The sequence below is a fragment of the Tursiops truncatus genome, chromosome 10, assembly GCF_011762595.2.
Source record: "Tursiops truncatus isolate mTurTru1 chromosome 10, mTurTru1.mat.Y, whole genome shotgun sequence".
In the NCBI taxonomy this organism is placed as follows: Eukaryota; Metazoa; Chordata; class Mammalia; order Artiodactyla; family Delphinidae; genus Tursiops; species Tursiops truncatus.
The window spans coordinates 20,871,411-20,885,846 of NC_047043.1; the positions used below are offsets into that span (position 1 = coordinate 20,871,411).

Consider the following 14,436-nt stretch of genomic DNA (forward strand, 5'->3'; position numbering starts at 1 on the left):
GTACTAACCAATCAGACAATCGGATTTACTCCCCAGGAAATGCCTATAAAAGCAGCAGTGTTCTATCTGCTTTCAGACTTGGTTTGTTTTGAGAAGTGCTCATTTTTTGTTTTTTTCTTTTCTGTTTACTTTGCGATGTCTGGACGTGGCAAGCAAGGTGGTAAGGCTCGGGCTAAAGCGAAGTCTCGCTCTTCGCGGGCCGGTCTCCAGTTTCCCGTGGGCCGAGTGCATCGCCTACTTCGTAAGGGCAACTACGCTGAGCGGGTCGGGGCTGGCGCGCCGGTGTATTTAGCAGCGGTATTGGAGTACTTGACGGCTGAAATACTGGAGTTGGCTGGTAATGCGGCGCGCGACAACAAGAAGACTCGCATCATCCCACGCCACCTGCAGCTGGCCATCCGCAACGATGAGGAGCTTAACAAACTGTTGGGCCGCGTGACCATCGCTCAGGGCGGGGTCTTGCCGAACATCCAGGCGGTGCTGTTGCCTAAGAAGACCGAGAGCCATCACAAGGCCAAGGGCAAGTGATTTGACAGGGATTTGAGTTTCCGGAAGTGCTTTCAAACCCAAAGGCTCTTTTCAGAGCCCCCCACTATTTCAAAGGAAGAGCTAACACCGCTTGGAATATTAAAGAAAAAGGAAGGTAAGTGAATATTTATCCAAGATAACAAGAAATGGAAGAAAAATTTCTCTAGATGTTTAGAAAAGGCTCTCATTGTTACTAGAAACCTCCCTCTCTGCAGAACGCGGTAAATCGGTTAAGGTCTAATGATCCACGAAGTGGTTAGGCATTTCAGACAGTCGAGTGATCTGCCTTTAGTCAGTAAAGCCTAAGCACGGTTTAACTGCAGGGGTGGATATACGGTGGTCTCAAATGAACATGCCGAGTGAAATGGCCAGAACCTCTTAGACGCCTCGTTCTAGGCTGCAGACAACCCGTCTTTCCTAATCCCGCAAGGGAGTTAGACTCTCTGCTCCCGCTAACTTTCAACGTATCATCTGAAATTTACCACGTACTGAAAGGGGCTTTTGAAAAATTGATTACCTGGAGTTAACATAATGGTAGCTTAGAACAGACTGAATCTAGACTCTAATTGTGGCTTCTCCCCACATTTACAAATTGTGAGATTTCGGGCCAATTTCTAACCTGGTAGTTTTGTTGTATGTAAATTGGGGATAGAGTGATGGTGTTTCCATTGATTTTTTTTTTTTTCTTTTGACAAACCGCTTAACACCCGTAACCTAGATTAGTGCCTGACATTCAACGAACTATAGTTAGTAGAGGTTCAAACGCCTAGGCCCCTAACGTAGCCTCAAAAGGGATAGAGTAGGGCTGCAGGCCTCCCTAAAATAGTTAACTACTAGGGATCTGGTAAATTAGCTGCTCCAACTCAAAAGTGTCGATCTGGTACTGTGCAAAAATTCCTAGGATCCTATTTTCCGGGATTGAGTCTCATCAAGTAAACATTTCTTCTGCATGACTCAGTTTGTGCTTGGATGAGTAGGCAAGGAGGCTGAGTAGGCCAAAACTTGGGACCTGTGCGGCCCAGGGAGACGCACCCTCATTCAAACATCTCTGGCGCTTCACTGAAGCATTTTGCGTGGCATCAGTTCTTTTGGAGCATTCAGATCCGAGTGTGTGGGGAAAGAGAATCTAAACAGAAGCTGGTTCCCGTGAACGCACTTTTCTCATTCTCATGTTGGCACAGACACTTTGCGGTCTTGAGGCAGCCTCCATCCCTCTCTTGCCCTCCTCCCGCGCATCCCCCTACCCCCCACCCCCACCTCGGCCTTGAAACCAGCAAAAGAACCGGGGCTAGAGGGTCTGGGTGTTTGGTGAAGGCAAATAGGCGGAAAAAGAAGTGAGCACCTTGATGGCCGCACGTTAGAATTTCCTTAATTTTTAAGGATAGCCGGAATGAAAATCAGTTTGGGGAAGGTCCGACCTCACAGCATTTCAGGTAGGGGTCCACTGAGAGGACCGCGTTCTTTACGCCCAGCATTTCTTGTATGTTGGAGAACTTGGATCCTTAGGTTGCAATTGCTTTATATAAGCCTTGGGATACTTTTCATTGACTTTCCAGGTTGCCTTTGAACCCAGCTCCAACACTTAACTAGGTGGGTGACCTTGGGCTAGGTGCTTAACTTCTCCCTGCGTCCATTTCTTCCTGTATGCCTTTGCCTGTCTTGTGATGAAAAGAGTGGATTCAGCAGTGTGGGTTCTGAAATTAGAACGTGGGGTGCTCAAGTAATGGCCAACACTTAGTAAGCACTTACTGTGTGTCAACATGCTTCCAGAATATTAATTTAACCCAACAATCTTAGAGATAAGTACTATTCCTATCCCAATTTTAAAGATTAAGAGACAGGAAGACAGCATAAAAAACTTGTCTAAGCCCCAAGGTCAGGAAGTCAGTACTTCTAACCACTGGCAATTTTATAACCAACTGCTCCCTAAGAGGTTGTCAGAATAATGAAACGAGTAAAAATTCAATACATAATGGATTTAACTTTGCCCACATACCAGAATGTTACTAATTGTATCCTAAACTCTGTGAAAATTTTAAGAGAAGGAGGAGAGGTAATCTCCCTGGAATCTGCATAAGGGAGGGAGGTAAATCCTGACAGTGCTAGCCACGTATTTTTGTGTTAACCAATACACTTTTGATTTAGCATGTGACAAGTGAAACAAGGGGACAAGTGGGGAGATGGTTCAGTAAAGAACCAAAGGAAAAAAAAAAAGAACCAAAGGACTTGATAAACTAATTTATTGTGGTAGGTGAAGAAAGGAGTTAGCGAGGACTTGAATTCTCCCCTCTGGGCTCCAATAACAAAACTTTGTATTGGATTACTTAAGAGTGAATGATACATCGTGTTAATTTTGTGTGTTTCACTGAGACCTCCTTAAAGTCAAGGACCACATCTTGTTAAATTGTTGATAGTCAGCATAGACCCTGGCATACAATAAACACTTGATAATCGGACATTGAGTAAATGTTGAGCTGAGTCAGTGGCTGGGCCATCAGGAAGTACTTTGTTCTAGAGGGTCAGTTTATTACCAGAGGAGACATTAATTACATGCCAGACTAAAGGCTGCTAATAATATCTTCTCTTACCAGTAGAAAATCCCTTCTGAAAAATCCAATTTGCATTGGCAACTTATTTTGGGAGCTTCAAAGAAACACAGAAGGTGCCAATTGATAACCTCTTACCTAAGAGGTACTGCTAAGAGGCTATTCCCCAAGCAGAGGACATTCCTCACAGCTCTGGCCTAGCTTCCCCTCTCCAACATAGTTCTTCACCTCCTACTTTGAAATGTCACTGTTTATATCCAAAAGCCCTAGTTACCACTTGGGAAAATTCTCTAGTGGGCAATAAACTCTCAGTAGCTTTAGTTGGTTTCCAGCCCTTGAGTAGGTCTCCATCTACCATGCCTCAAGGGTCCTGGAGAGAACCATTTAAATTGGGGCAAGTTGATGTGAATCGTAAACCCAGGGCTTCCAGTTACTGAAGACACCTGGCCACCAGGGACAAGATATGTATTAAAGGGATTTATTGAGATGTGAGGCTGAGACAGAATCATCATTCAATTATATAGCATATTCCGAACAACACAGATCACTTTGATACAGCATCGCCAAATATAAAATCTTCTTTAAAATTTCCAAATAATCTATGCAGCAATATCCTTTCCTTTACTGCATCCATTATCCATTCACATTCTATTTTTTAAATGTATCACTTGAACTCTTTTTTACAAGTGTGATACATTTTATAACCAGTTGTAAAAAAAAAATTGTATATTTTAAGGTTAGAAGTAGGTTACCTTCTAGGGGTTTGTCACCTGTTGAGCCTGAATTATAATTATAAATGTAAATATTCCTGTTAAGTATAATGCACGTGGGTTACTAGGAAACATTAGGAATTTAATTGAGGAATCCCCAAACATACCAAAATTGAGAATAAGGGCTCACATGTAGCCCCAGTATTCTTCCCTCTCTATTTTATTTCAGTACCTTGATCTTGTAGCAAAATAAGATTAGCATCACCAGGAGATCTACCAAAAGGCAGATTATAGTCTATATTTATACCCATAAAACTGTATCATTAATAAGTAGACAAATTTATGAAAAAACTCAATAAGTATAATCATTATAACACCAAAAGAATTTGGAACGTAACATGTATACTTTAAAATAAAACGAATTCTAGGACATGGAATTAATGTAGTCATATTGAAAAAATATCAGAAATTCATTGGACTTAATTAGATTACAGTTGTTAGTTAAGTTGTAGTTTAGGCAGGGTGATAGAACAAGCATCTGTTAAGACTTAGACTTACACGTGTTACGTATAGTTGAGGTTCTTTCTGAAAGAAGCAAGTGTGTAAGTTTCGGGGTCTCTGCTGTATGTTGCTTGTCTGCCAGTTGGAGCTTAAACTTTTACCACATTCCTCACTCTCGCAGCACCAGGCAGCAGCAGCTGAGCATGTCTATTCTTTCCTGTACTCAGTGATAGCCTGAGCTGAAAGTACAGGCCCTGACTTTACGCCATGACAAATTGCCCTTGCATTCAAAGTGTATCTCAGAATGGCTCTCTCTGAAAATGCTCTAAATTTTAGAACCTTGGAGCTCAGTACTAGCCCCTGTTCACTCTGTCTCCTTGATGATTTTATCAGTACTGTAGTTTCAAAGTCTGTCTATATGCAATAAACTTCCAATTTTACATCTCCAGTCCTGCTGTCTTCCCTGAAATGCAAATGTGTTCATACAAATTTCTACTTGACACCTTCACCTGAAGCCCTAACAGACCTCTCAGCCTAAATACATTCAAGACACAAGAGTTTACATTATGCTTCCTAAGCCTGTTATGCCCTCCAATCCTCCCCAGCTCAGTAAATGACATTACTGTAAGTCCATTTACTCGAGCGAAAATTCTAGGAATGAGCCTTGCTCCCTTTCCTTCATCTCCACGAATCCAAACTATCTGTAAGTCACTTCACCTATACCTTTAATACATATCTTAATTCATTTACCATACTCCTTACCATGACCTGAAGAGCCATCCATGACCACCCTGGCCTCTGCCCACCTCCCTGACTTCATCTCCATCTCCCTGTCCAGCTACACTGATCTCTCTTCCACCTGCCAAGCCCTTTGCTGCTTCAAGACATTTGTACTGTTGGTCTCTTTCTCTGCAGTGCCCATCCTCTGATTTTTCTTCTGGCGAGCGTGTTCTCAGCTCTTCTCCAGACAGGCCTATCTGAAATAGACCTACCCAGATGGATTAAAGAGCTAAGTATAAAATACAAATACTAGATGAAATTTTAGGGACACACTTTGTATAACTTCAGTTTTGTATGTGTATATTTTAAGGGGGAGGTGTCATTATTAAGCCAGGCAGTAAACACAAATGCCATATAGGAAGGGACACAGACCACATAGGACAAAAATAAACTTAAGATGCAATATTCCATAAAAGGAGTAGAAAACAAGGAGTAAATTGGGATAAAGGATTTGTAAAACATTATACACAAAAGGTTAATGACTTTAATTTACAAGGAAGACCTGCAAGCTGCTAAGAAAAGGGCAAAAAATAATAGAAAAAAATTACTGAACAGGATATTTTATACCTTTTATGAAATTCAAATAGACAGTGCATATGAGAGAAAACAAACCAAAATACATAGAACTGTTCACCTTCCTAAAAGTTAGGTTATGCATATCATAGCAACAAATGAATAGCACTTCTCACCTATGGATAGACAACCACTAAAACCAATAATACTTAGGATGCTGAGGATGAGGAAGGAGTGCCACAGTCATATTATCTTTTGAGAAAATTTCCTGGCAATATATATTAAAATTTATTAAGAGACACTTAACCTTTTGTAAAGCAAAGCAATATCAGATAGATAGATAGATAGATAGATAGATAGATAGATAGATAGACAGATAGTAGAAACTAGGGAAGAGAGGGTGTCTACCATCTAGAAATAAAAGCCGCATTATGTGAGGTTATATGAGGAGAGATTGTTAACCTGTATAAACATGTGTGTAAAGTGTTAAAAGGAGCATGAATTAAGTTTGTAACTTCAAGTATAGAAAGTAAAATAAAAAAGTAATCTCCCGGGTTTCCCTGGTGGCGCAGTGGTTGAGACTCTGCCTGCCAATGCAGGGGACACGGGTTCATGCCCCGGTCTGGGAAGATCCCACATACCGCGGAGCGGCTGGGCCCGTGAGCCAGGGCCACTGAGCCTGCACGTCCGGAGCCTGTGCTCCGCAACGGGAGAGGACACGACAGTGAGAGGCCCGCGTACCGCAAAAAAAAACAAAAATAAAAAAAATAAGTAACCTCCCTCTGCTCACGTCTCACTCCAAGTTACTTTCTATCAATCATCTTGTTGAGATTCTTTAAAATACATTCTAAGATTTTATTTATCAGCTCCCTTGTTGTTTGCCTCTCCCCATTATACTCTCTGTTTCATGAAGTGGGACCTGGTCTGTGACATCCTAACATCTAACAGAAGGCCTGGGACTCAACTCGCTGGTGAATGAACCAGGGAATGGATATTGTAGCCCCAAAAGCCCTCTCAGAGCCCAGAAAGCACATGGTTATCTGAATTTCTGTATAAAAATGCCCACTAACCATTGTTAATGCACTGCCTACTGCCCTATGCAGCTACCAGGACCGCAGTGAAATTTGGAAGTACCATATACACCATTTGTTTTCCACATTCTACCTTTTGCCAGGTTTCTGCACTAACCTCACCAGACTTAATGTCTCCTGATAAGCCTCAGTGACCCAGGAAGCTCAGTTTCCTTTAAGGGCCTGTCTTCTCTGCTGGCTGATACCGTGTATAAAAGAATCCTCTTTAATACCCTACTGGGTCTGTGGTTACTAACGCTTGCTTAGATCATGGAAGGAAAAGGGTCACACAGCTGATGTGTGTGACCAAATCAATGCTGTTTCATCCCCTTACAATGCCTGCTCTGCACATAGGGCACCTTGGTGGCTTTTACAGTCTAATGCTGGATTATACAGTTAACACGATCATCTACAGGGTAAGTTTGTTGAAAAATTCTATCATACATCTCCACTCCCTGGCATGTCACATCCTCAGTAAATACTCAGAATGAATACTCAGAATTAATGTGTTGGCAACAGAACTTATATCTGCACGGAAACGGAATAATCACTAAGCTGCAGGGATTTGTGAGTTTATTTCCGGGTGATGTACCTTTTTAGCCACCATTCGGTTTTAAATTCCAGTTGCTACATTTGGAGGGTGATACATGACTGGTACTTGAGCTACTTTGTCCAAGATAGGCCACTGGCCACATGTGACATTTTAAATTTAAATAAAATAATGAAATTAAAAATTCAGGTACTCAGTTGCACTAACCATATTTCAAGTTGCTGGTGGCTTCTACATTGGACGGATAGACGTAGAACATGTCTGTCAATGCAGAAAGTTCTATTGGTAGCACACCGGGCTAGGTACTTTTTGTCCCTCTGGGCTAACATGTTCAAGTGCACTTAACCAGCTCCCTCCAGGTAGCATCTGAGGATACAGTTGCCTGATAAAATATAGGATGCTCAGTTAAATTTGAATTTCAGTTAAGTGACAAGTAATTGTTTTAGTATAAGTATGCCCCCAAATATGGCATGAGACATGCTATAATTCAACAAAAGATGTTGTTTATCTGAAATTCAGATTTAACTAGGCATCTTGTATTTTTATTTGCCAAATCTGGCAACCCTATCTGAAGAGCGAAATTAGAGCATTTCCCAGGGAGGCTGGGTCCTCTTACCATGGGGCGTGTGTATATGAGGAAATGAAAAGGGCTGATACACAGAATGAACCAAACTCATTCTGAGGGAAGAGGTTTGTAAGTTTTTCTGCGTATGTTGAGGAAGGTTAAGAAGGAAGTTCCCAAATACATTAACTTTGGTTTCTTCTCTCCCCTTAGGTTTCAAAAGCTTCTCACTACAAAGAGATGCCTAGATCCAGAGTGTCTGTCAAACTCATCAATTCTCAGAAATAAATGGACTGGCATCTGTGTTCTGACATCATTGATTGATTCTGTACCTGCAAATGTTTTCCTATTAAAAACTTACTTGGGTTTCTTTCTTCATGTGTACTGTGTGTCTTCGGGATAAGGAGAGTAAAAGGGAAGGGGTGGTAAATATTATTGTGGAGAAGCTCTCTTTAGTACAAAATGTACCTAATTTCTTGAATAAGTAATACATTCACAGGGTTCAACCAAATCAAAATAACAAGGTATATGTTGAGAATCCACTCCTCACTGGATTACCCCACTCTCCCTAGGTAACATTATTTTGCTTGTGTATTTGCCTATTGTTAATTCATGCTGATGTGAGTCAAGAATGAACGCATGTTTTATCTCCCCCAGTTTTCATTCTTAAAAGATAGCAGACTGTATACACTTACTCTTTTCTATAACAGTATATCTTGGAAAACTTTCCAGATATGAACATAGGGGACATCCTGTACACTGTCTCATGGTATTGTACTGTGAACGCATCACAAGTACATCACAGTTCACGTAACCTGTCTCCTGTTGGTAGGCACATAAAGCAATTCCAGAATAACAAACCCTGATGTACAGCAAAATGGAAATTTTTCTCATATTCCTCTGGGATGGTGGAAAATGAACAGAAATTCAAGTCACTCTTGGCTTGGACTCAAGGTTCTTCTCCTTAAAAACTGTGGCTTGGGGCTTCCCTGGTGGCGCAGTGGTTGAGAGTCCGCCTGCCGATGCAGGGGACACAGGTTCGTGCCCCGGTCCGGGAAGATCCCACATGCTGCGGAGCGGCTGGGCCCGTGAGCCATGGCCGCTGGGCCTGCGTGTCCGGAGCCTGTGCTCCGCAACGGGAGAGGCCACAACAGTGAGAAGCCCGCGTACCGCAAAAAAGAAAACTGTGGCTTTAGCCAAGCTCATTTTGAACCCCAGTTTCTTCATCTGTAAAATGGAGGTAATACGTACCTTAATTAACTACGAAAATGGAAAAAAAAAAAGTTTGGAATTCTAAAGAACAGCACAAACAAAATTATTTAATTTTTCAACACTACTTCTTTTGTGAGAGTTATATATATTGTAATAGGATCAGGCTCCCCAAATTCCAGCCTGGCATGAAGAAATGAAATATGGTACCAAGACAGAGGAAGATAGTTTCATAATTACCTGGTTAAATGGCCATCTCCTCACACAGGAGTTAGAAGGCACACCCTCCCAATCTGCCTGCCACTTTGCCCCTTCTGCTCTTTCCTCTTAAGTCAAGGTCAGGCTTTAAGAATGTTTCTGCTACTCTAGTGTCTGTGTGTTGGGGACTGGGGGTCTGGATGGTCCACTGCTGTATTGCCAGCTCTCAGCTGGTGTCTGACATTGCCTGGCATGTACTAATCACTCAGGAAATAGCTGATAAATTCCTAAGGCTGGGTTGTAAGAAGGACACACCCAACTCAGTCTTAAAAAATACCTATATAAGTCTATACAAAGTGGTTTGTGTGTGTACACACGTACATATACATATGCATGTACACACAGCACAGACATGCAGTGAAATATTCTGGAAAGACGTGCGAATCTGGAATGAAAATACTTGGGTCTGTATTCCAGCTCTGCCATTTACCAAGTGTCTGACTGGGGGTGAGTCACCTGCCATCCCTGAAAAATCAGGCTTTTCATCTGTAAAATGGGATAATAGCACGTCCCAGAGTTTTGAAAAACCAGTCAAATGAGAGCACGTGAGAAAGCACCTTGTTCCTTGTAAAACCTAACATAAACATGTGCAAGCTTATATAAAGATAGAAGTAGAGATAGAAATGATCTCTCACCTGTTGATCCATTCACAAATGTGGGCAGTTGAAGAGGATGTTGGGATTTCCAAGTTGGGATTTGCCAGCTTCCACCTGCAGAGATTGAGATGACTTAGGTTGTGATAAGCCAGATCACTGCCTGCTTCGGGCAGCCACTCCCCCATGGCTGGAGGAAGCTTCCAGAGGAGTGGGCCTGGCAGACATGTGGTGTTGAAATGGCAGTGGACGCACCCACTCACCTGCCACCAGGTCTCTTCCAGGTGCAGAAGCAGCAGCCCCAGTGGACTGGGTGGGCATTTCGAACTCAGCTGAGCCACTTTCCAAGAGCAGAGACTCCTAAGACAGGGATGCTGCAAATTGTGCCTACTCCATTGGGGGCTCAGCTTGACTCCCTGGATATGGAGAATCACCCCCACTGGGTACCTGTGCAACTTTGGCAGAGAAAAGAAATATGTGGAAGGCCATTAAGGAAAGGGGCCCTAGATACAGTGGCTCTTTGGGAGGAAAGAATAAAGGAAGGGGAGAGCACAGAAGGAAACTTCGATTTCCTTTAGCTCAGTCCTTCAGGCTGTGGATGAAGAGACTGGGGCCCTGAGCAGCTGGTCTCTGTGCGGTCACAGAACAGATCAGTGGCTTGTGCACGTCGCCCACAGAGTTATATTTCTGCCCTCGCCGTCTTCATCCTCTCAGGCCTCCACTGGAAAATCTACATGTCATTTTGAACCTTCCTTGCGTTCTATTCCGTGTTCAGGGTAACATCGGTAGCCTGGAATTGGCCATAGCGGCAGTATTTACACAACAAGAACTGGCTACAAATCAGTATTTGGGGAGTTTTCCTGGAGAATCAGTTGTTAAACGTGTACCAGCACACCACTACCTTAAACGTCCTTTGTTTCTACCCCATAAAGATACTCTCATACCTCTCATGACTCTGTCTCTGTCTCTCTCTCGTGCACACACATTGGCTCACGCTATTGTGCTGTTTTCCTACCTAAAAGTGTTCTGTCTCACCTCCCAAATGAGCCCCATGTCTCTGGGCTGATTTAATTCCCACAGTCCTATGATCCACACCTATTGTGGATTCTTCTGCATTGTTTCCCATCTGCTGGGTTCTCATATCGACTTTCCAAATTTTATGAGGAACCCTGACACACTCTTCTCACACATCCTCACTTGCCTCACCCCTCACTTCCTTCAAGCTTTTGCTCAAATGTCACCTTCTCAGTGAGACCCTCCCTAGCCTTCTTCCTACTCCCAGAGGGGAGAGATCCCTGCTGGGAGGGTGGCCAAGGTCTGGCGGAGAGTGATGCTGGGAGTGTGGACTGTCAGTACAGCATGGCTAGGAATGCCATGAGCAAAGGCACTGCTAGGACACAAGCAGGGCTGTTTAACCAGTGACCCCAGGGATTTCCTCTGGGTTGCCTGGCAATGAACTGGGAACAATGGCTGCTTCTCTCCCTGTGGGAGAATCAGCCAATGTTCTCAGGTGCTGGGAGGCTGGTGCTCCCAGCTGAAACCCACACAGAAAAGGTTTCTTCTCCTATTCAAGTCTGGTCTCATGCTTTCTCTATGAAAAGGAACAGCACAGGCACTGGGTCCCCTTCTGGAGCACAGCCCCTCTGTGCATCAGGCTGTCCCCTTCGCTGGCACGTGACTCAGAGCTGCAGGAGAGCAGGCGCTGCGCATCTGCCGACTTCTGCCCACGAGTTCCAGCAGACACAACAGATACTGTGCCCGCCAACCAGACAGAAGCCCAAAGTACGAAGACCCGTTAGGAGGAGGTAATGACCTCTAGAAGAGGGAGTCGGTGGGAAGGAGTGGCTATAAACAGCTTTCATTATGGGCTGAGATCGAACTTTTTAATCATTATTCTAATCACCTTGTGTCTCATCTTCTCAAATGTTCTTCATGAACGCTACAAACCAACAGCTCTTTCTGAAATTTCTTATTTATCCCTTTGTATTCCTCCCCCACCCCACCCCCACCCCCGCCACCCTTTCTTTTGCCCAATGTTTTCCCGCTCTCTTTCCTCTCCATTTAGCATCAGCTATTTTTTAAGGAGCACTTTTTAAAAGTACCTTGTTTTCACACTAGGTGGTCAGTGTTGAAATACGTGGAGACTCTGCCACCGCTGCACTCCGCGGATGCCCCAGTGGGACCCAGTCACGCCGGAACTAAGGGCTCAGCTCGGACTTCCGGTGCCGGTCCCGGCATCTGTGTTATGGAGCCGCAGAACGGTCCTCTGGCTCCATCAGTAAGAACCACGACGCTCGGATCTCACCTGTGACCCAGAAGCTGTGCCTCAGAATCAGACAAATATTCCTTGTTATCCAAATTTACTGCTATCTAAACTAGAGTTGGGGGCTTCCCTGGTGGTGCAGTGGTTGAGAGTCCGCCTGCTGATGTGGGGGACGCGGGTTCGCGTCCCGGTCCGGGAGGATACCACATGCCGCGGAGCGGCTGGGCCCGTGAGCCATGGCCACTGAGCTTGCGCGTCCGGAGCCTGTGCTCCGCAACGGGAGAGGCCACAACAGTGAGAGGCCCACATGCCGCAAATAAATAAATAAATAAATAAATAAATAAATAAATAAATAAATAAACTAGAGTTGGATTGGGAGGAATGTGGTTCTTACCTCACTTCATTAGATTATAATGCTCACTCAAGCACTAACTTATTTTATTTAATTTTCATAATGTCATGAGGTAGGTGCTATTATTGTCCCATTTTGTAGATTGGGAGACCAAGGCACAGAGAGATGACCTAACTTGCCCAGGTCATGTACCTGGTAAAAAGGACGGATGGGGGAAGTGTGCAGATGAGAATAAGACACACACAGGGAATCAGCTTCATAGTGTTATTGGGAAGGCAAATGAGGTAATACAGGTAAAGACCTCAGAAGAGCGCCCAATCCGAAGGGAACCCTCGACAAATGCGAGTTGCTGTTTGCTGCTATTACCATAAAAGTAATTATCTAATTACACAATGCAACCAGTGGTCTAATAGCCCAAAGAGCTAAAAACTGCCTGTCTCTTTGGAGGCTTTGTTTGCTTTAATTTGGTTATTTGTTACACGAATTTTATATTGTTCTCTGGACTTTAGTCTTTAAGAAATACCCTGGCCTCATCAACCTGTTCCACCGGGGCCTCCCATTGGTCAAATCTACTGGAAGCCAGAGAGCAAGGGAGCCTGGGAATTGTAGTTTCCAGTGACAGCGGCTTCGGAGAGTAAACAGGCAAATGAGGGAAACAATCAGAAATTCAAACAAATATTTCTGCAAATCTGATGCCTGGGCATGAGACCTCGTATCTGCGCTCAACCAGAGGTACACTTCCATCTTTAAGTGCAGAAAGGAGCAGAAATAAGGCCCTGCTCCTTTTTTTTTAATTTTTAGGTGAGTTATGATATTCTGTGAGAGAAAGAAGTGGGTATACAATTTTCAGAAAGCAAGAAGGCATTTGACTTTAAACAATTTACTCTTTTTATTTGTACTCAATCCAAATGAAGTGACTGCAACTTTGAAGGCTGGTTGTTTTGAGTTCTGGAACAATGTGAAATAATGAAAATAAAAACCCAGATATGGCCATCCATCAGACCCTACTTTGCAACCCTACAATTGCAACCCTACAATGCGACCTTGAGCAAATTATTTTCCCTTTTCATCTTCAGTTTCCTTGTCTGGAAAATGGAACCGATGATGATCACCCACCTCAGAGGATAGATGCAAAGATTAAGTGGGGATAATGTGCTTGGTACATAATAGACACTGAAAACCATGCCCTCTCTTCCCTTTATTTCCCCTTGTATGTCTTTGGCTTATCTCTGGATGTATCCGTTATCTATTGCTGCATCACAAATTATCCTCAAACTTAGCAGCTTCAGGATCTGAGCGTGGCTGAGCTGGGTTCTCTGGGTCTCTCACAAGGCTGCATTTAGGATGTGGCCAGGACTGCCATCATCTCAAAGCTCAATTTGGGACTGATCCGCTTCCAAACCCGTGCACATGGTTGTTGGAGGGACTCAGTTCCTCAAGGGCTGTTTGTTAGACTGAAGTCCTCAAGTCCTTGTTTCTTGTCATGTCGGTGGCTTACTGACTTTCTTCTGAGGAAATGAGCAAGTGAGAGAGTGCAAGTGGGGGCCCAAGATAGAAGCTACAACCTTTTGTAAACTAATCTCAAAAACGACACACCATAGCTTTTGACATATTCTCTCTTTTTTTTTTTAAGAGTCTGTGCTTTTTTAAATTTTTTATTTATTATTTTTGGCTGCGTTGGGTCTTCGTTGCTGTGCGCGGGCTTTCTTTAGTTGCGGCAGCGGTGGCTACTCTTCCTTGTGGTGCTCCGGCTTCTCATTGCAGTGGCTTCATCTTGTTCCGGAGCACGGGCTCTAGGTGCGTGGGCTTCATTAGTTGCAGCACGCGGGCTCAAGCTGCTCCGTGGCACGTGGGATCTTCCAGGTGCAGGGCTCAAACCCGTGTCCCCTGCATCGGCAGGCAGAGTCTTAACCACTGCGCCACCAGGGAAGTCCCGACATATTCTCTTTGTTAGAAGCAAGTCACCAGGTGCAGCACACACTCAAGAAAAGGGGATAACTT

At 43.8% G+C, this 14,436-nt stretch overlaps 1 protein-coding gene across 2 annotated transcripts; it reads left to right on the top strand.

The window, feature by feature from the left end:
* The first annotated feature begins 73 nt into the window (after window positions 1–73).
* Window positions 74–8,130, top strand: LOC101328364 (histone H2A type 1-C). 2 transcript variants are annotated; one of them, XM_004316278.4, is made up of 2 exons: window positions 74–643; window positions 7,974–8,130. In XM_004316278.4, exon 1 carries the CDS (start codon window positions 136–138, stop codon window positions 526–528), a length of 393 nt encoding a protein of 130 aa, XP_004316326.1. In that variant the 5' UTR covers window positions 74–135; the 3' UTR covers window positions 529–643; window positions 7,974–8,130. The 2 variants fall into 2 exon arrangements, with proteins under 2 accessions (XP_004316326.1, XP_073666546.1); XM_073810445.1 differs by lacking the exon at window positions 7,974–8,130 and adding an exon at window positions 7,003–7,967.
* Window positions 8,131–14,436: the final 6,306 nt, after the last annotated feature.